At 43.9% G+C, this 22,027-nt stretch overlaps 1 protein-coding gene across 2 annotated transcripts in view; it reads right to left on the bottom strand.

Moving 5' to 3' along the window:
• The window catches only part of LOC144797444 (aldo-keto reductase family 1 member B1-like), a 303,524-nt gene that overhangs the window by 50,058 nt on the left and 231,439 nt on the right, over positions 1-22,027 (bottom strand). For both annotated transcript variants that reach the window (XM_078668212.1, XM_078668249.1), the window contains one exon: positions 12,594-12,700. In XM_078668212.1, coding sequence (XP_078524338.1) covers positions 12,594-12,700 — 107 coding nt within the window. The remainder of the gene's footprint in view (positions 1-12,593; positions 12,701-22,027) is intronic.

Raw genomic sequence — 22,027 nt, 5'->3', positions numbered from 1 at the left:
ATTTTTGAAGATTAAATGAAAATATAGTTCTTAGAGTCATAAAGCGCCAACCAGGGACATCTGGTTCGCTAGACTGGGGTAAATCCAAAGTTCAGGAAAATCGTGATGGAGGGCAGGCACTGCTGCAAAAGTACTATAGATGAAGGAAGCATCGATGTTGAAGACTCGATGCTCATATTGAAGGAGATTCCTCGCTGCTGTTAATCCCATGGATTGCGAAAACGTGGCAAGGCAGAGTCCAGGTGCTTTTGCAGGGTTGTAGGACGTCTTTGATGGCCCTGAGAATTCAGAATAGGGGGCAAGCCAGCAAGAACTTGGAGACACTCTGGGTTCAAATGAAATGGGTCCAGTCATTTTCATCAGAGGGGCAGAGGGTAGCAAGTAGCTGAAAAACGGCAGCACACCAGAGCAGAAAAGCAGTTCTTATAGAGCAGCAGTCCCACAGAGTGGCAGTCGTTGTAGAAGCACAGCAGTCCTGCTAGAGGTCTTCACTAGTCTAGTAGTTTATTGTCTTGGTAGGGTCAGAGTCCTAGTAGCTATACCCAGTAGTGACATTAAAATGGGGGTGACTTCAAAGAAGGGTATTTGAAGTTCACACTGGCCCATTTCTTCCCAGCCCTGGCTCCAGACTATCAGTAGGGGGGAAGCAGTCCTTTGTGTGCGAAACAAGGCAATACCTATTCAGGTGTAAATGTCAGCTCTCCTCTCTCTTCCTGTCCAGGAAACGCTATCTGAATGCAGATGAAAGAAGATGGGTACTCTGTCATACCTACTCTTTTTGTGTTTGTGGCTGTCTAGAGGGAATGTGCAAAATGTAGCTGTCACCCACCTCAAACATTTTTGGAGATAGGCTGCAGGCACACAGAGCAATAAGAGCAGAGAAATGTCCACTTTCTAAAAGTGGCATTTCTAAAACAGTAAGGATAACTCCAACTTTATCAGTGAAGACGATTCATCATTACCATTCCAAGGATATAAAACATGATGCAGCCATGCTGCCACTCCTTTTCAATCAGGAATTACAGCTTAAAAGTGTATTGAGGAATACCCAATGGTAACCTTGGAGAGGAGTAGACCTCACAGTAGTGAAAAATGAATTTGGGTGTTTGTTACTACCAGGACATGCAGAGCGTAGCAGTACATGTCCTACTTCTTAGTTACAGAGCATCCTGCCCTATGGGCTACCTAGGGCCTACGTTGGGGTTGGCATATGTTTAATTAAAGGGGAGTTTCTGGCTTGGCAAGTAGTTTTAAATGCCAAGTTAAAGTGGCAGTAAACTGTTCACACAGGCCCAGCAATGGCAGGCCTCAGACAGGTTTGAAAGGCTACTTATGTGGGTGGTACAATCAGTGCTGCAGGCCCACTAGTACCATTTAAGTACCAGGCCCTCGGTATATGGTATATCTTTTTACAAGTAACTTAAAAGTAAACTAAATATTTCAACTGTGTATATTCCAAAGTTACCACGTTTAGCAGAGAATTACATACACTTTAGAACTGGTCAGCAACGGTAAAGGGCTCAGAGTCCTAAGACCAACAAGAAGAATCAGCATAAAGAGGAGGTAAACACACAACATGTTGGTGGAAGACCACCCTAAGATAAAGGTCCAACAGCATGCTTGTTATGAGAGGTTAATACAATTTTGCAAACAGAACAGTGGTGTCAAAATTGCTGAAATTGAACTTTTAGTGGCTTCTTGTCTCAGTACGTTCTTGGTTTGCATTAGGATAATAGCTCTAATATACAGCAGAACGTAATTTGTTGGCAGTCGAAGTCCCTGGATGAGATTTTGCTTTATGTGAGATGTTGATGTGACAATTCGGAGGCAAAGCAGAGGAAGATTAAGGAGAAATACATATTGGCTCAGAATGGTTCATACGTGGCAGGTTCTGGGTCTAAATATGCCCCTGCTGTTGGTTTCAAGGTGGTGGACAAATAGCACATATAGGAACTTTTTGTCCACAAGGCAAAAGAATAGTTGTTGATTGAAATACAGAGATGGACATAAATATGTTGATGAAAACTACTGCTTATTATATTTGTAACATAGCGGCAATGGAAACGAGAATGTAGATTAAACCTAAATCGGATGCAAAATGATGCTCAAATGCCAAATATGAATGCCAGAATGCTCGAAGCCCCAAAGATGCAACAAGAAAAGGGGCACACAAAGAATACAAATTGAATCCAATCCCAAAGGTTCTGTGGAGTACCTCAAGGTTCATCCCTCAGCCCTACCCTCTTAAACATATACATTACCCCTCCGCAGACATTGTTTTATAGCACAACATCATCATCTCCTACGCTGACGACACTCAGCCCAAACTTTCACTCACAACTAAACCCACCTTGACAAAGACTAACTTACACAACTTCATGAACAACGTCGCAGCATGGATGAAAGACAATGGCCTGAAACTCAGCAAGGACAAAACAGAAGTCCTGATCTTCGGCAGACACACGGCCCTTTGGAACAACTCCTGGTGGTCAGAGGAAATTGGACCCACCCCCACGCTGAAAGACTATGCCTGCAACCTCAGCATCATACTGGAAAGCAAACTCTCCATGAAAATACCGGTCACTGCTTCCACTTGGTCCACATGCCCCACAAATCTTCAGTTGGCTCCCCATTAGCACAAGAAAAACAGTGACACAGGCCCTCATAACCAGCCGGCTCAACTACGGAAACCAGGTCTATTCTGGCACCTCCTCAGAGGTCCTGCAAATACTTCAGGCAATCCAGAATGCAGTAGCCAGACTGATTCTCAACCTGCCCAAGAGGACACACATCACCCAGCACCTGAAAGACCTCCATTGACTCACTCTTTAGAAGAGATGCCAATCAAACTCCTGACCCACACATACAAAATCCTCTACAACCAAGGACAAGACTACATGCACCACTACCTGATCTTCCACCAACCCTCTAGAAATCTCTGCTCCACACACCTTGTCCTCGCTCAGACAACACGTATCTGCCACAATCATGCTGGAGGATGCTCCTTCTTCCAACTCGCTGTCGAGTCTGGAACACCCTCCCCCTCCGCCTCCCCACTTCTACATCACTAAACCACTTCAGGAAGGCACTCAAGACCTGGCCCTTCAACTGATACCTGCAGCACAGGACCTGGGTACCCCTGGAGTGATTAGGCTTGCTATACAAATCCGACTTAATTGATTGATTAATTGATTAATGTGTTGACTCTCCATTCACAAGCGCAGCCAATTGAAACTTCGCATGCACATATATAATTCCCTACATAGCACAGGACTAGAATACCTGAACAGCAGCACACATTTTCACCAACCCAAAAGACAGCTTCACTCTCATTCACCCACACCTTCGCCTCATCCACGAAAGCAAAACTGGAGGTCGCTAATCCTCGAACATCCCACCCAAGCCATGGAACAACCTCTCTCAACACATCAGAGCCTCCGCCTCACTTCTTGAATTCTACAAGAAGTTGTAAACCTAGCTGTTAGATAAAGCACCTTGGGGAGCATAGACTTGCACACCTTCCTAATCAGCTGGATATCCTATTAGGTGGTTAGTGCACTATGCAAATCAACATAACACAACATGGAAAGTAGATTGCTGGTTGGTTGTTTCCAATCTGTGGATTGTAAGTGTAAGATTGAGTTTGAGGTTGTGACTGTCTTTCTGGGTTCTGTTGCCAGAATGTGTGGGGATGTAGTTGTCTTGGAAATAGCCTATTTTCAACTGTCTTATGAAGTGAATATGCTCCTACATGCTTCGAATGCTGGCTGGTAGTTAGTTCCAGAGCTTGGAAATTTGTAGTGGGGCTCCTATGAGTTTCTTCTGTGAAGGTGGTATAATGATCATTCGGGCAAGACTGGAGTGTAGTGCCCTGTTTTGTTTGTATTGCTTGAATTTAGCTTGAGGGTATATCAGTCGTTTTCCTTAGAGGCTCAGTCGACAATGAAAAAACACTCAAACATTTCTCTTCTTGCTTTAGTCAGTGAAGGGGTTGCAAGACTGGAGTCATGTAGTCTTTTGGGGGTGTAGGCAAAGAGAAGTCTTGCAGCAGCATTTTGAACATGGGTGCACCAAGGTATAGGCCGTTGGCATAGTCTAGTTTGGAAATTACAAGTGTGATGATAACTTGCAGCTTCTGTTGGTCTCCAAGGTATGGGAGGTTGCAACAGAGTGTTTTGATTGTGTAGTAGGCAATCTGCTTGATGTTTTTAATATGTGGTATCAAATATAGGTCTGAATCCATGGTTGCCCCTAGGTTTCTGACTTTTATTGATTTGGGCCTCATGATCTTTCGGCCATATTGCGGTAGGCTGGTATTTTTGCCACTGACCAAAGCTTATATTCTCTGTGTTTGCCACATTTAGCTTTAGATGGTTATTCATCATTGATGTGTTTATGGCTGGAAGGAAAACATCAAGATTTACATTGTAGAGGTCTTCATACCATAGAATATAAAAATTATGTCATCTGCATAGTTGTACCAGGTGAGGTTGAATGATTTAATCATGTATGGTACGGGGACTAGGTAGATGGTGAATAATAGCGATATAATGTACCGCTGTGGAATGCCACGATGTTGTGTGTGAGGAGCTGATGTTAAAAGTGTAGCAAACATTAGTTCATAATTACAGCTGGGAGGCAAAAATGTCAGTGGGCATTAGCTGAACTACCTTTGCACCTTTACCAGATGGTACGCCAAACAAGAATTTGCTGGTTGAAAAGATTGCACAATTGTATAGGACACTAAGTTAACTCGTCCTTAAGCCAGCAACTTTCACAACCTTTCCTGTTCCTGATTCGTACGTGGATGCCACTATCTAAACCTACTAAATTTCAGCAGCAATGTCCAATCAGGAACTCCAGATTTCAATATGGCATTGTGCTTTAATTAGCTTTTTGTTCTGGGGCAACCTTCAGGTATGACTTACATTGTCTAACATTGTCCCAGCCTACAGTGGCCTTTGTGAAAGGCAGCTCGGTGAGATAATATATCTGCTCTAGAGATCTTTCTTTTGTTTACATGACCTAGGTCAATGTTCCTGCTGCAGAGGGCTACAAATACTCAAACTAGCAGTAGCATGAATCTAAAATGTCCCATTGAAGACTGCAACATAACAAAGGGCTGAAATAACAGAATATCTATCCTCCAGAAACAGTTTAATATCTAGATATCTTTGCAGGTTCAACACGCTGAGAAGTCACACTGTCATGCAAGCCCTCACTATGAGCAAACTCAACTGTGTCAAAGCACTCTGTGCTGGAATATCCCTGCATCTTCTGCACAGGCTCGAAACCATTCAAAACACCACTGCAAGACACCGCATTCACTTCTCCCCTCCCCTCAGAGAGCTCCACAAACGCAGCCAATTCAAACTCCTCACACACACCTATAATTTCCTACACAACTCTGCACCAGAATACCTAAATAAACACATACACTTTCACCAACCTACCAGACACCTAACCTCTGCCTCACTCCCACTCCCACACAACCTCACCCCGCATTAAGAAAAGCAGAGCAAGAGTGTGCTTGTTCTCCTACATTGCACCTAAAACATGGAACAAACTTCTAAAAAACATTAAGGCCCCCTCCTCGCTTCTGGAGTTCTACAAGAAGCTGACAACCTGGCTCTTTAAATAGTTCTAGGGGGAATACACGCAGAGACACCTGCTCAAGCACATGGGTGGGGAAAATCTGTGATTTAGGCAATGTTTGGTGTTTGCAGAGTATTCTGGTAAGAAAATATATTTTGATCCATGCAAACTAGATTTCCCCAAGTAGGCTGTTTTAAGAATTGACTGGGCACTGCAGACTTTCATGGGTGCGAACAAGCCCTGGATTAAATACAACAGCTACTGACATCTCCAGACTGGGTGAATCTGCAAGGTAAAATTCTGATGTTTCTTTGCATTTTAGGGCCTTCAGTGAGCCTTTCCTTTTACAGGTGATAGCACAGTCAATCAAGTGTATAAACACTGTATGGCAGGACATTTCCCTGATCCCTGCAATTTTTTTTTAGCAAGGTCTGTTTTTACTTTTGTTTTGCTGTACAATGTTGAGAGGTACAGAGAAGCTAGAGAGAAGACTTTCTAGGAAAGGAGAGAAGATTGAGATAAAGAAAGAAGAGTAAATAGAAAAAGCAGGAGAGCAGGAGAGACCGTTGGGAATATAGATGCATCAGCAAACAGAAACAGGTAGTGGTGAAAAGGTTGAGAGAGGCAGTGGGAATGGAGGTTACTAGGTGGGAAGAGAATAGAGAATGCAAGAGACAGCCTAAAGGAGCAAATTAAGAGATAGATACATGTGGAGAAAAGGCGATTGGGGACGTTAGTTGGAATATACAGCTTTACATGTTTTGGCCAACACATCTTGCCCAAAGGGATTTCAATGCACAATTATACGCTTTATTTTCTAAATGGGGTTTTAGTGTAAGATCCGTAAATCACAATTCATAGCGGTCTCAAAGTCCTAATGAGATCTAACCATTGTTAATTAATACACATTGAGTTTTGAAAGATGCTTAAAAAAGGCACCTTCTTGTTATTTATTAATCATTGCACCTTCCCTTTTAAAACTTATTAGCCATGTGTACATTTACCGTATACTCGCTGGAAAGTACATCCTACATGCTGAGAAGTCCAAGTTCTAATATGCAGGTGATTTGGCTTTCTAGTATACTTTTAAATATGTCAGTCTCTTAACTGTTCCCTAATGTGAAACTTGATTTTTACCTGTACCGGTAGTATTGCCAAACAATCCCTCTGCAAGTCAATATTTTCCATTTCTAGTGTACATGGCAGGCTTCCATGCTTTCTCCTTTCATCAAAAGTGCAAGCTCATTCAAGCAACCCTCTGGAGAGTGCCACCATGAGGATGATGCACGCAAGAATGGAGAATGTCCATAATTCCAGAAGTGGAGGACTCTGTGGCATCCAAATGGGTGGTATCATGCAAGCAGAATGAAAGAGAGAAGATATACATAGCAGGATTCTAGATGCAATTTGTGAAACCACAACTTCAACCCCTCTCTATCTATCTATTTGGTATTTATAGAGCGTATATATCACCGCAGCCTCAAATGGAAACATCAGAGCTTGCACAATCACCTATCCTTTCCAATGCCTATCCATCTTGCTGATCGATGTCTAATAAGGGTCATCTTTGGTACAAGATATTTCACACCACCTGCCTGTAACTATGAAGGGTGTATGCCAATGTCGGATCCTGCGTCATGTCAGTTCAGTTGTGACTCGTGCTTTTGATCAAATGCAATTGAACTGTTCGTCTTTTGTCATAGCCTTACAGTGAAATTAATTGAGGACGTTCCCATCCTCCTTTATATTCTATTTAGTTTTCACCATTTAAACACCCCTAAAAAAATTTAAATACATTGTTCATCACTTAATTCAGGAATGGTTCTTGATGGATATGCTCCAAGCTCTCTGTAAAGGTATATTTATATTTGTAGTGACCTAAATTAAACTTCACTCACGAAGTTGGGTAAAATAAGGAAACTCCACACTTTACAAAGCAGATAAAGTATCATAACTTTTCATGAGGTAAGGTTTATCCCTTCTGTCCTTCCAGGTGTGATGTTTTCCATGATGCAGAATGCCCCACGTAGGACATTCTCCATACAATCATTTTAAAAGTGGAGGCTGGACATCCACCACTTGAGGTAACATGTGTGGGACGAAAGACTCTTAGCTGGAGCAGCTTCTTTTTTTGAAAACATAACTTCATAAGCTTTGTATTTTACAAACCTTGAAAAGTTTAGAAAATACACACAATTACAAGTCAGCCTACTTATTTTAGAAATGTACAACCTTCTACTTTAAATCCCATTTAATTGATAGATTTAAAGTTGGATTGTGGAAAGTTGATTGATTGTACTTTAATATGTACCTTAAAAAATCCACATACTCCTTCACATAGAATCACATGATGTGACCCTGAATATTGAAAGAAGAATATTGATGGCACAGATTATCAAAGACAGAATATTGAATCCAAATTCTCAACAAGTAAGTATAGATGTTCTATACCTTATTCCACATTTATGTATACCTGCAACTTATATATATCTACAAGGTATGCAGATGCGGAGTTGAGAATAATAAATGTATACCATCCTGTGTGCACTTATCTTTCAATATTCTGATCCTGATATGCTTGTACCAATGATTTTCCGGGGAATCGATATTTAGTAGTACAATCAGTATTTGTGAAAGAATAAACTTATAGAGCACAGATTTAATGTTTTGGTCATTGCTGAGGGCCATGTACCCCTAGAAATATTTATTCTGGCTATTGGCCTGTTTGAATCTCATACCCCCTTCTTGCAGAAAGACTGAATCGAAGAAAAGATTGGGTTGAACTTGGTTTTATTTTGTTTGTGCACCATTTTATTCACCAGTGATTTTTAGTTGATTTTCTTGTACAGCCCATTCTTTAGAGACTCCGCTTGGGTCACATGACCAATAATTTGCCTGCCTCTTTCCTCCTTGGACTGGCCAGCCATCAATGTTCTCTCTTCTGTTGAACATTCATTTGAGTGTTGAGTAAAGGTGGATGGGAATAACGTCTTGGCTAACTATTGCCTAATTGTACCTCTGCTGACTTCCCATCCCATGTAGGCCTGAGTCAAAGAGAAAGATTTGTCAAACGGAGGGTAGAGTCTGCAAGTTTAGTTTTGCATTGATTGTGCATTGTGTTTTAAAACTTTTGTGCTGCAAGTGGTTAATGTAAAGTAGGTAGGTGGCTTTTATTCCTTTGCTTGTGTTGCACACCCAATTGTCTCCTCCAATGTGATCTGTGTCTGACACCTCCTATAGTGTACAGGTTATGGGCAGAGAGCTCAATGTTAAGAGCAGATCCTCTGCCCTATTCATTCCCCGCTTCTACCTGTCCTTGAACCATGCTTATGCTCCTACCTCTCTTGTTCTGTAACTTGAACGAACTCCCTCACTAATACCCTCTCTTTTTGTTCCCTAATCAATGAGTATCGTCACTCTTAGGCGCTGCTAGTGACCTATGTATCTGTGGTGTTTGATTATTCTTTGGGATCCTCCTCCACCATTCCTAGGCAGATTTCTCAGATCAAATAGCATGTCTGGTTGTATAATGTTCATTCCTTTTGGTTGTTCTCTGCCATACCTGGGGCACTCTTCAGACATACATCATTCCTAAGGGTTTCTTCTGTACAGCCCTTGGGAGGGACAGTCAGAGACAAAATATTATAGATAGTTAAATAACACCAGTTTCCACCCGTTGTTTCTCTGTCACTTCTCTCTGAACTGTTAAGACTGTTTACTGTGGCTGTTTGTATAATGGCTGCTTGTTTAACACTCCTGGATAGAGAATTCTGTGGGCTGCATTAATGAGTTACAATGCTTGAATCAAATAGGACTTTGTAATAATGATGTCCAGTAGCCAACATGTAGTTGAAGAAGGTTTATTCAGAGTTAGTTACAAGTTGATAAGGTCATGTAGAGGAGCCCCACCAGGAGCAGCCTACCTCCTGCTCAGCCCATACTCCAACTGTCCCACCTCACCTCACAGGCACCCAAACATTACATGAATCATCACCACCCTAACATTCCAATCAGCACATTCACACTGGCTGAGCAGCTAGGGAGAAAGCAACAGGGTAAATACATGAGCAGGATACTACATATCCTCCCCTTTATATAACACAAAAATGAATCTACAAAGCAGAATAAAGTATATGCAAGAAAAACTATAATAATACATTGAAAATAGTAAAGAAGATAGATGGTTAAAGAACCAGCAACAATATAGCATTGAAAACTATTTTAAGAAGCTGCATAGGTAAATATACAAGATGAAAATTGCAGAAGATGCACAGAGAAATACACAGGATAATATGTCACACATGCTCCCCCTCTATGGCATAAAAAATGGCAGAAGAAACAACATGTTAGATAAACGACACAATCGCACCTATGACTACCACCACCCAAACCCACTGGCCAGACAGGCATGAGGGGAGGCACAACAAAGCACGACATGAACTAGCCGTAAAAACAACAGGCACACACATGTATGACATAATAGTAAGGGTGTAGTACACCCGACCAAACGTCCCCAAAACCAGGGCGAGTGGAGTAACCTGTAGCAACAGGTGACACCCATACAGCCACTCCTCACTAAAAGGCAGCAAACAAAACGTGTAGCACAGGGTGGCCTGCACATATTTGTTCAGTGTTCTCTGAGGTGACGCAGGAGCGCACTAATTTCCAATCTAGTGTAACGCAACATCCCAGAGCATGTCTGAAATCTCAGCACAGCATGAAGAGCTAACTAAACCAACTCAGTATGGCTCATTTCCATAGCTCTCCATACCAGCTGCAGATTCCTTCCTTAAGCCTCCTATCTGACTGGATCTGGGGTGATGGGGTAAATTAAACTGGCATTCTCTGCCTGTCCTATTTCTCCTTTGAAACTTCATGCTTTAGGACCTCTCCACCCTGCTCTGATTCAGAGCCCTCTCGACCAGATAGCCTCTCCCCGGTGAGCCACTTATCACGTCATCAAAGCAACCCGGCTAATCGTTTTAACTCTGACCAATTAGGAAAGACTGCAGGAAGGCTGAATTTTGACTTACAGACAAGAAAGTCTTATAACTTCTTTTCAATATATTTTACATTCAACAATGGCATATTAAACCATTCTCCTAAATCCTTGATTGATAACTCATTTGATTATTAGCCATATTTATGCGTTCATAAACTATTGCCATGTTATCCTATGGGGCTAGGCATCTACAATGGGGAAACTGCAATGAGCAATTCCTACATCATCACAGCATATAAAACATATTTTATAAGGTCACTACTTATAGTGCTTATAGTTACATGACCACCACTCCTGGGATGCCCAGGGCAGATCTTGGGGTTTCTGAATATAAGAAACTAATTTAGATCCACACTCCACAGTGCTCCAAATACCAAAGTTGATTTTGGTGGGCACTTTACTACAATGAGGAAAGTGAATGTGTTATTTCTCTATCCCCAGGGCCTATGAAAACATATTTTATAAGGGTCCTCCTTATACTTACATGAACCTCCACACCTAGGACACCTAGGGGAGACCCAGGGGTTACCTAATATGCCCATATATTGTAGACTATCACTTTGTAAATACCCCTACCATCAAAGTTGAGTTTGCAGTGAATTTACATTTACAAGCAGTGCTGCAACACAGGGGTGCTTTTAAAATGACTTTGGGCGCTCAGCAGTGCACACATGCAAGTGCAGAAAGAGATGTTGCCTCTAAACTGCCATTCCCTATTATATCCTAGAGATTTATAGTTAGGTTTAATCCCCCTGCCCAATTATCTACTAGGGACGTATAGGGTAGGACATGTGAATTGTAAGTGTAACCTAATATATTGTGTACCCTAATGCATGTGTGTGTTTTCACTTGCATCTTCAACATAACACTGGCCTTGGGCCTAGTTAGACAAAGCTCAGGGACAGTCAAAGTCAGTTACAACCAGTACCAGTTAGCAAAAAATGGTAGTTCACAGGGCACACAGGGTGACTGTGCAACAATATTACTGAATTGAATGGTCCCCATTGAAAGAATGGAGCCTCAGTGTACCTTACTAGGAGTTTGACATTCCATTCAGAATACTATGGATATCAGCAAAGAGCATTCAGTTGCAGAGCCACCTTGCTAAATGAATGTGAACATGTTTTGCTGTTTTCTAATGGTTTAATTATGCATTTGCTAAATCACCATGCTTAAAAACCTTCACCAATTTTGTATGCCTAGGTTATATTAACATACTTGAGTTTTCTTGCCTCTGACATACCTGGCCTTGTTTCTATGCCTGGCACTATCAAGTGAGGATACTTAAATCAGCTTGCTTGGCATCTTAGATCTCCTTTGCTGTATCTCCTTTCCAGGTCCTTTTTAATTATTTTCTTGAGATGTGAAGAAAATGTATACAAGTAGGGGAAAATAGGGAAGGGGTTAACATTAGATGCTCAGTAGCTTAGTGAGGCAAAACTATGTTTTGTTGAACTGCGAAACTGCTTTAATTTAGCTTTTCCCTGCTTCTTGCTTAACTCCTTCCGTGCTCATGATGAGCTCAGCTCGTCATGAGGAACGGTGGCCGTGTGCTCATGACGAGCTGAGCTCGTCATAACACGCGCGGCGCTCACACGCGGGGCTAATTCCCCCACGGTGCTGAGCGTTCCATTAAACGAGCGTGGTCATGACGGCGTGCTCATGACGGGCGTGGTCATGACGAGCTCCGCTCAGCTCGTCATAAGCACAGCGCCACCGTGCAGCGTGACGAGCCGAGCTCCTCACAAGCATGGTGGCGCTGCCCCTCCCATCAGTGCCACGGGGGAATTAGCCCTGCGGCGAAGGTGTTAACAGAAATGCTATAGACTTCAAGTGGGCTTTGGAGAGATATTTTTCTTTCACATGGCTCGTTAATTTATTTCTAAAAAGTAAATCACTGACAACATTAATCATTTGATTGAAACTGCTAGATTTTAGTCTCAGTTTTAAAAGTATAACATTTAATAACGATAATAATTAAAAATGATGGACTCACCATGACCTGTCAGGGGAGCCTAGGGGAGAGTATGCGGTGACAGGAATGCCTTTAGACTGGCAGTACTCCACAAGCTTGACCTGAGTTAGGTATGGGTGGCACTCAAACTGAAAGTAAATTAAAATCAAGTCAACCCTGATGCTATCAGATGAGATTGGGGAGCAATGATTTAACAAGTGTGTGTACATAAACAAATGGTTTGACCGTATTTATTTTGTTGACATTTCTATCTGTATTTTTCCATATTTAATTATGCACTACTTCATATTAAGTTTTCATCAGTGAATAAACGAAGATACTACTATAATAAAGATACTACTATTAATGTTCCACAGTATGTAACTCATCAGTGTTTCTCATAATTTGATGTCTGTAGGTTTATGTGCTAAGTGTACACATACAGTAAAAGGAAAACAGCAGTACTGTAGAATTTGTAATATGCTGTAACTGACCTGGTGGTTATAGCAGACAACATGGAGAGACACTGAAAGATAATCTAAATTCAGCATTTCTGGGGGGTTTCCTAGTAATTACAGAGAAACAATCGTTTTGTATCTGTATGAAAAACAGAGAACACAAAGGTGGATTTGAAGTTCATTTGGTTTTAAAACACACTCACTCTTTAGCCCCTGTAATACCTTCTCTATTTATATTTATCCTTTTATCAAGTGCATGCCAATACATTACCTATCAACTCTACCAAAATATTGCCAGTCTTCACCTGTCTTTCTGCAATAAAATCATATATGTATATCAAGCTTGCATTAGCATTTCTCAGCTCATTACCATCTACCTGGGGTTCTGACATGTTTCCCCACCTACCCTGCTTAGTTGCACCACTTTACTTTGATATCTACCCTGTATAACCTATCTATATGGCATCTCCACTCTCTATTCATTGGTGTTCCTATTTTTCATTCTAGCCTGTCATCAATTCCCCTCTTTAAGTTCCCTACCTCCCCTTTTTCTCATATCCATGCAATCCTATATCTAGCCAGATATGGGATTGTACATAGCCATGTTCAATTTGGTTTTACCATTGATTTGGTATGATTTGGCTTCACCATTTTACTGGATTCAAGGTGGTCTACAATCTAAAGACTATGGGCCTGATTGCGATCTTGACAGACAGCGTTACTCTGTCACAAACGTGGCGGATATACCGTCGGCCAAATTTCAATTCCGTATATCCTATGGAACTTCTAATAGGACAGACGGGATATCTGTCACATTTGTGACAGAGTATCTCATCTGCAAAAATCGCAATCAGGCCCTAAGTCAGTTATTTTAGCTACTGCCATCCACTTATATCAACTCCCATCATCTTTTTCTGAAATTCCCATGGACCTGATATGGGTTTCTTCTGCTTGAGCCCATTGCATAAGATCCTGTTTCCCAAGCCTCCCCTTTTGGGCCAATGGGGTGAAGCCAGTGTATGGCCATGCAGCGGACAGTTAGGCGGGTTCCCAGGGTTGCGATCCTAGGTCTCATTTTACTGCCTTTGTGTGTAGGCACTATTCCTACCTGGCACTGCTTAAGATAACATAACATGTGTTTTTGTAAAGCGCACATTCACCTGTAGGCATCCTGGTGCTGAATAACAGATGTTTATGGTTACCCAACTCAGTGGTACTCATTTTATTGACCTCAAATAGATGAAAGGCTGAGTGGACCCACCAGGATTTGAAACTGTGACCATCAGGTCAAACATAAGCCACTGCAGTGGACGCATTAGTCCACTGAGCCGCTAGAGCCGGCTTCACCTTTAGTTGATGTTTTTGTGATGCAGCTTGGTCATAACCCCCTTTCCGTATTCAGCTAATTTTGGAGAGGACCACATCATGCATATCAACTTGGTGACTGCTTCTCCATGTACCAGGCAGTTTCTTTTTCTAGTACAGTAAACCTTGTTTAACTTTGAGCGGGCAGGCACTTCTACATATTGTATTGATTTATATCTGTCATTGCTTGATACATTTTTGCTAACTTGTAAGCAAGCCTTTTCCCATTATAGGTTTGTAGACAGCTCTAGATTATCAGTCTCCTTTGTCTGCCTGAATTTCAAGCCTCCTCAGTGCTTTGTAGTGAAAGGACGCCATGTGACAGCTCCAGAACTCCTACAATTGTTTTCATGGTCATAGGAGTCTCTGGAAAGCCTGTCCAACCCTGAAGCTTTCCTGTGGCTTGCAGAACATAATGAAGAGGTCATCAAGGAAAAGTCCTCTAGCATTATGCTGCTTCCATCATTCCACTGCCCCTTTGGCATGTGTTCGCTACTATCTTCTAACAGTGGCAAAAACCATATATCCATATGTGGGGCATATGGCGGTCCTGCCTATTTATGTTTTTCGTTCGTTCGATAACTTTATTTCGGCCACCAAGGACTGTAAAAGTTCATAGAAATACATATGATACAAAATTTAAGATGATAAATAGGAATATCATTTAAAAATACATTATATATACAGATTATCAAATACATACAATGCTATGCAAAGAATAAAACAAAAATTAAACGTAATATTCATTATCGAACGTCATAATAACTGAAAAACAGTAAACTCATGCTAGACGCTGGGTACAGTGATTAATTTCCTGTGTTTGTGCCACATTGCATTAAAAAAGTGAGAGACTGCAAAAACTATTGGAGGGTGTGTATCGTATTTTAACACCCTAAATGCATGTGCCCACTGGCGGAAACCAATGTTTCTACAGATTGCAATTAGACAGTGCTTGCGTGGACCCTGGTACGCTGGGCAAAAGAAAAATACATGAATTTCATCTTCCAGGCAGGAACCACAGGCAGGGCACTCCCCACTCAAAGCTCTATCCCATTTACTGGTAAGAGCTCTGAGTGGAAGAGTGCCGAGTCTGAATTGCATATACAGTTTATGTGCTACTGCAGGGAATATCAAGTCCAAAAAGTCCTCTCTTTTATAGACTTCTTTAACATGGAGGAACTCAGTGGTCAATCTGCCCCCATGGAACTCTCATGCAGGGATGCTAAGTTATGGTTCTTATAGTGGCGTTTCAGGTCGGCTTTGGATATCTCCGGGCAAGCAGCTTCCGGAGTTTCCCAAAGATCCGGTAAGCCTAGCCTGCGAATAGTTAGCTTTATGTGGGACAGCCACCTGATGTTCTTACTTCTCAATGCATCCCAGATTTCCGCAAATTCATTTTTGTAGCAGTAGAGTTCCGGCACGGACCACAGTCTTTTCCAATACAATAGCGGACGTAGAGGCATAACCTTCTCAATAGGGAGTAGCCCTAGGTTCATGCGCAATGGTACAAGTGGGGTGCTTACAGGGAGACCCAATATAGTCCTAACAAATGCGTGTTCCACCCTGGCTAGATTTTGTGGTTTCTCATGCCCCCAAAGCTCGGCCCCATATAGAGCTGCCGATCTGGCCTGGACACTGTAAATTTCTATTACTGGGGCTGCAGGCTTGAATTCGGACACTCTATGCAACTTCTGGATCCCACCCACCACCTTAGATAGCTTGAGTGCAGCTTTGGCCAGCTGCGAATCCCATTCCAAGTGTTCTCCCAAGGTGATACCCAAATATTAAAAGGTCTCCACTCTCTCCAGTGGGGTTCCACCTAGGAGGGGGTTTAGGCGTGTCTGCCTCGGTGGGTTAAAGATCATAAACTTAGTTTTATCTAAGTTGTTCTCCAACCCCCTCGACACACAGAAGTTGGCGAAGCCATCGAGGGTACGTTGGATGCCCGTTGATGTCTTGGACAACAACAAAGTGTCGTCTGCGAACATCAGAGCGGGCACTCTGCCAGTGGCTAGTCTTGGGGCATCGATGTTCATTACTCCCAGGAGGTGGTCAACCAATCCTTTTATGTAGAGGCAAAAAAGTGTGGGAGCCAGGACACAGCCCTGGCGCACCCCTTGGTTGACCGGGAAATGACCTGACAGTTCCCCATGCTTCCCACACCTTACCCGAGCATAAGTGCCAGCATGGAGTCTCATTAAAACGTTAAGTAGATAACGTGGTAGGCCCAAATACTGTAATACGCTCCACAGTTTGTTTCTAGGCACCAGGTTGAATGCCGACCGCAGGTCCACAAAGATCATGTAGAGGCTGCCACCCTCTACAGTCACAGTTTTCCAGTATAGGACCTGCAGTCTAAATAGCTGATCCACCGTTGATGTGCCCTGCCTGAAACCAGCCTGGAAAGGGGATAGAATCTCGTTGTCCTCCATCCAACTCTGTATTCTACCTAGAATAATTTGACCCATCAATTTCTGCGTCACATCTATAAGGCTAATCGGCCTATAGTTTGACGGTTTAAGGGGACATCCTTTCTTGAAGATAGATACTATTTCAGCACCCCGCCATGTATCCGGGGGATCCATACCGTTTAATATGGCATTGAAAAGAACATATAAATAAGGAGCCCATATTTTTGGTTCAGAGCGATATAGATCTCCCGGTATCTTATCCAAACCAGGGGCCTTATTTGGAGCTAACTTCGAAATGGCAACCTCTACCTCCATCGATGTAATCTCCCAAGCCCCCTCCAGTCGATACTCATGGGGGAGGCAAGGGAGAGTAATCTCAGAGCTGTCGTCGCTCGGGAGGAATAAAGAGCCCCAAAATGCACTTCCCAGGCCGAGGCAGCTATATTTGGTTCATTGGCCAGGGTGCCAGCCCTGCTCCCACATATCTCTGGATAGCCTGCTTATATAGGCGCCGACAAAGCTTGATCCTGGTTTTGTCCTTTGACTTGACCGCAAGGAGCAAGTCCTTTTTGGCTTCCCTACAGTGTACGTTGTACCGAGGGCTCGCTATATCTGGGTTTGCCTTTGGTCTTCCTACAGGACAAAACACATCAGAAAGATTCTGAATGAGCCCCAGGTGTATTTTTAGGGGCTCTTCTCCAGTCCCTGAGTGCATGGCTTTATCCAACACCTCACCCATGTCACTCAGGCAAGGCAGTGACCTTCGGACATCAGCAAGTTTGTCTGAGGAGCCTATTATCTGTGGCCACCTAACTCTCCTCCTATTGTTGGTTAGAAGGAGCGGCGGACCAACTGAGTTTTGGTCGGGGACTAGATTTGGGATGCCCAAACTCTCTGGTTTTAACATCATGACCAAGGGGTTGTGGTCACTATCTTTTCTGTCGTATATTTTAAAATCCAGGACCATTCCCCAATTTTTGGGTTCACCCAAGATGTAATCCAAGATAGAGTTGTGGCCTTCTGTATTAAATGTCATACGACCAGGTCTATCAGATTTAGTCCTCCCATTACAGGCTCTAAGGGAGGACACAAGTGTAAATGAATTGATTTGTAACACTAATGGGGTCCAAGCTCTAACTACCTGAATCTACGGTTCCGGAACATGCCAGTGGTGATCCTCATCCTCTAGGCCATCTTGGGTTGCATCAATAAGTGGCTCAAACTGACAGTTAAAATCACCACCCACAATTTGAATAATTGATGGATAAAGGGTTGAAATAAACTGCCTAAGTTTGTCAATAGTGCCAGACTCCTTCCCACTCGGGGTTGGTCGTGAATAGATGTTTATAAAAGCAGTTTGTCTATTTTCTGGAGATGTAAGCAGGACACACTGCACATCTAGTGACCCAGTAGGAATCTGGACAGCCTGGGCCCCCAGATGTGTACGAACCCAGATGCTCAAACCCCCCTGACGGTCTACCCCTTCCCTTCATAGTTGCCGGTACACTAAAGGTAGAATACCCCCGCCTTTGATTGTCGGCCAATGCCCAGGTTTCCTGGAAGAGGCAGACATCGTTTTCCTCCACAAATGCTCCCCATTCTTGGCACAACAGTTTGTTGTTAATCCCTGCCACATTCCAGGAAAGAATTTTAATTAAGTCCTTTGTCTCACCCGCCGTGGTTTCGGTTACCACTGGGTCTGGATTGACCCCTAAGGTGGTCAGATCCTCAGCAATATTTCCAATGCGGGTTTGACCGGTCCCTTCTCCCTCACACTCAATCGTCCTTCCCACATCCTCTTGGGACGCTGCGCCTCTAGCGCTCGCCTGAATACCTAGATAGGGAGTTCCAGTCTCTATGCAAATCCCCTGATTGCCAGTCTTAGTCGTCTTAACAGCACACTCTGGGTCCTTCCTAGCTATCCAATACTCCTGTGGACTAGGTACTTTAGTGGGCCACATACAGGTGTCTGAGGGGCTATGGGCAGTACGCGGGTCCTCCGCGTCGTCATTAAGGGACTGCAGTAGGCCATTGGTCTGCCGTCAATCTATCTGGTCTAGGACGCTAAATCTATTGCTCAGTGCAAACAAGTCACAACTGGTGGGATTGTTGTTATATCCCAACCAGGCCACTTGAGAGTCCTGAATCCTTGACCCCTGAGTTTCGCGGCCAGCCCTTGACTGTTGCCCTCTTGCCCTTGTGGTGGTCGAATAAAAATAGGTCAGGGGGAGTGTTTAAATTTGTATGCCTGGGTGGCATGGGCCCCAATTGGAGATGTGTTCCACCACCCTCCAGTCCCTGAAATTAACAGCTACGCAATATCCCCTTATGTTTTTCACCCGTGGCCCTACCCATTCAACACGTCACGCGAAAAGAATTTCACTTGCTACGTGCAGTAGTAGTGGCCTGTTATAGTTGAGCCAGTGGGTACATTTGTTTTTGAGGTCCCCATATTCCTCCCTTTTCCCCCGGTCCAAGACTGGAACCCCCACGAGAACTATTACATACGGGGCAAACTCAGGGGGGAGATCCAAACATTTCAATTCTGTAGCTGAATGATCACAGCTTACCCTACTAATAGGTAGGTCTTGGGAGTTTGGTGCCCCTCCACCCCTCTCAGACCCAGAAGTTCTACTCCTAATATAGTTATTTGCAGAGTTCTCCCTAAGCTGGACAACCTGACCCAATACCGGGATGCTTTCTGGGTTCAGGTCATCTAAGTTATTTATTTGCAAATCAGGAGGATTACAAGAAGCTTTGGCACTCCCTGGGGGCATTGCTATAATGTCATTAGCATCTATGATTTGAGCAACCCCCCGTTCCCCCGTAGCAGCTGGGTGCAAACGTTCCAAGCGTAGCAGTCTGTTCTCAATTGAATTAAGTCTTTCATGTAGGGGGCGACAAGTCTCTAAGAAGATGTTTTCCATTTTTACCCCAAAAACTCCTCTCCATATTCGTAAGGTGATGTAGCAATAATACTTGGGGAAGTTGTGGGCATTTGTTCCAACCGCTGGTCGATAACTGGGCTTTCTGTGACCGTGGGCATTTGACCATCTACAACGTTGTTGCATTTCTGTATTTTAGCCTTCCTCTTGTTTAGCGGAGCACCCCCTCGCTTCCTTTTGGCCACTACTGCCACGGCTTCTGCGCCCCTCCTAGAGCTGGTTGCTGATCGCGTTTGTAATTTCCCGAGAGGCGGACCCAAGGTGTCGGTCCTATTTGCCAGACCCAGGGCAGATGAAACGACAGGTGAGGCAGGAGGTGATACAGCATCCAACTTAGCTGGAGAACCCGGGGGTCTGGTTTCTACTTGGCCTGGTGTAGATCCTCGGTGCCAGCCCCCCTAGCAGATGTACCAAGAGAGTCTAGCTGATTTGGCGATGGTACCTGCGCCAAACGTCCCAGAGATTACCTTTTCCGTAATGTCAGTTTGGTGGGTCAGCATGGATGATGCCCTAATGAGGAATTGATCCAGCGTTCCTATGAACGACCCCCCTGGGATCGACTTTCTTCCCTTTCCCACATTTACGGTCGCCATTACCGAAGTCAATACAACACCAGCTACTCAAAGAACACAGGGTAGATCTAGCATATGGAGCCCCTCTACAGAAGATGTCACAATGTTTTGGAACTAACCTTGTTCCGTGCCGTGAAATGGAGACAAAAGAGGGTGGCCCCGTCCCATCCTTGCTCGTCCTCGAACGGGCTCAAACGGGCCTGCCCTTGGCCCGGGCTTCGCCAGGCGCCCCACCCGCGCGCGTCCCGCTGAGGCTGATTAAATCCACCTGGAGCAGGGGGCGTGGCGGTAGGGCGTCTCTCTGTGTGCTGGGGAGCGTGGCTCTCCCCGGTCGTGTGCCCCTCAGCTGCTGCCGGTAAACTGTTGTGCTCCTTTGGTCTGCGAGCGTTTTTCATTGTTCTCTCCCATGTGGTGTCCAATGCCTGATCGAGGAGTAGCCATAACTTAGTAGAATCCTGTTCCCTATACTTGATAACTCTGTGCCCATCCCAAATATGCACCCCTTCCAATAATTGTCCCTCCACGTTCTCTCCTTCTTTGAGCCATATCAACGCCGTTTCAGTGGCCTGCTACATAAAATTCCATATGCAGGAGCTCCAGACAGCATGTCTCCCAGGCGTGCATGTGTCCAGGTTTAGACTACTAATTTTACCTGCATGAAACAGTGATAATTATGTGTTTAGATTCCCAAATACAGACTGTGGAGTAGATCTCAATTGGTTTTGCATGACATAAAGACACTTGGGATGAAAAAACATCTTGGACAATGAGATTTGAGTCTGCTACTTGTTTGCCAGATAGATAATTATATATTTTTTTCCCAATGGATGCCCACCTCTAGTACAATTCTCTATTCTAAAGAATATTTAGAAACTTGTCAACAGGAAACTCTCGCAGTTCCTAGAGGCCAATAACAAACTGAAAAATTCCCAGACGGGCTTCCGGCCAGGACAGGGCACGGACATCGCCCTCCTGGCGGCGGTAGAGGAAGCCAGAACGCTATTGGACGGGGGAGGATCAGTGGCAGTGATCCTCCTCGACCTTAGTGCAGCGTTCGATACCGTTGACCACCAACTCCTCATCGAAAGACTGGCAAGAGTTGGACTGGAAGGTACAGCCTTATCCTGGCTTTCATCCTTCTTGGCACAACGATCTTATCAGATCTGGGAGAAGAACGCCCGCTCTTCCGAAATGCCCCTCCAATGTGGTGTGCCTCAGGGCTCCTCCCTGAGCCCCACATTATTCAATATCTATATGTCCACATTGGAGGAGGTTATCACCCCTTTCGGAGTGAGTGTCGTCAGCTATGCTGACGACACGCAACTAGTGGTGTCTCTCTCCCATCCCAAACAACAGAAAGCCGATCTCTTCAACTGCCTCACGCAGGTCCATCACTGGATGAACAGATCAGCCTTAAAACTAAACGGGACAAAAACTGAGGTCCTTTTACTCGGCCCAAAAGGAACCTCACTTCCCCTGGACATGTGGCCAACCTGTCTAGGCCCTCCCCCAGACCCAAAGAAAGAGGTGAAAAGTCTGGGTGTATGGATAGATTCTGAACTCTCATTCGCCCCGCAAGCAAAGAAGGTCGTAGGGACCTGCTTTGGTCTTCTAAAGTCCTTGAGGAAAGTCCTGCCTCTTCTTCCTCCTAAATCGCAAAAATTACTAGTCCAAGGTCTCATTATATCAAGACTAGACTACAGTAACGCGATTTATTTGGGCGCA

The sequence above is a fragment of the Lissotriton helveticus genome, chromosome 1_1 (genome assembly GCF_964261635.1).
Source record: "Lissotriton helveticus chromosome 1_1, aLisHel1.1, whole genome shotgun sequence".
NCBI classification, from domain to species: Eukaryota; Metazoa; Chordata; class Amphibia; order Caudata; family Salamandridae; genus Lissotriton; species Lissotriton helveticus.
The sequence above is the reverse complement of the archived record's forward strand: the minus strand, read 5'-3'. Positions and strand labels throughout refer to the sequence as shown.